The 225-nt window shown below is 60.0% G+C and overlaps 1 protein-coding gene across 1 annotated transcript in view; it reads left to right on the forward strand.

The window, feature by feature from the left end:
• LOC103805068 (villin-1-like) overlaps positions 1-225 on the forward strand; it is a 5,340-nt gene that overhangs the window by 348 nt on the left and 4,767 nt on the right. The window contains exon 2 of the mRNA XM_009077703.1: positions 6-48. Coding sequence (XP_009075951.1) covers positions 6-48 — 43 coding nt within the window. The remainder of the gene's footprint in view (positions 1-5; positions 49-225) is intronic.

The raw sequence follows: 225 nt of genomic DNA on the forward strand, positions 1-225 counted from the left end.
GGGACACGAGAGTGAGACCTTCCGTGCCCTCTTCAAGCAGGGAATCATGTATGTCAGTCATTCCTGGGGACCTGCTCCCACAGTGGGCGACAGTGGGGAGGGATCCTCTGTGTGTCCCCTATGGGGTTATCCCCAGTGGGGATGGGAACAACCCTGTCCCAGCGGGGCAGGGGAGGTAGGAGGAGGATCTGGAGCTGGGCTAGCTCTATCCATCACCATGTGGGT

The sequence above is a fragment of the Acanthisitta chloris genome, unplaced genomic scaffold (assembly GCF_000695815.1).
Source record: "Acanthisitta chloris isolate BGI_N310 unplaced genomic scaffold, ASM69581v1 scaffold37286, whole genome shotgun sequence".
NCBI lineage: Eukaryota > Metazoa > Chordata > Aves > Passeriformes > Acanthisittidae > Acanthisitta > Acanthisitta chloris.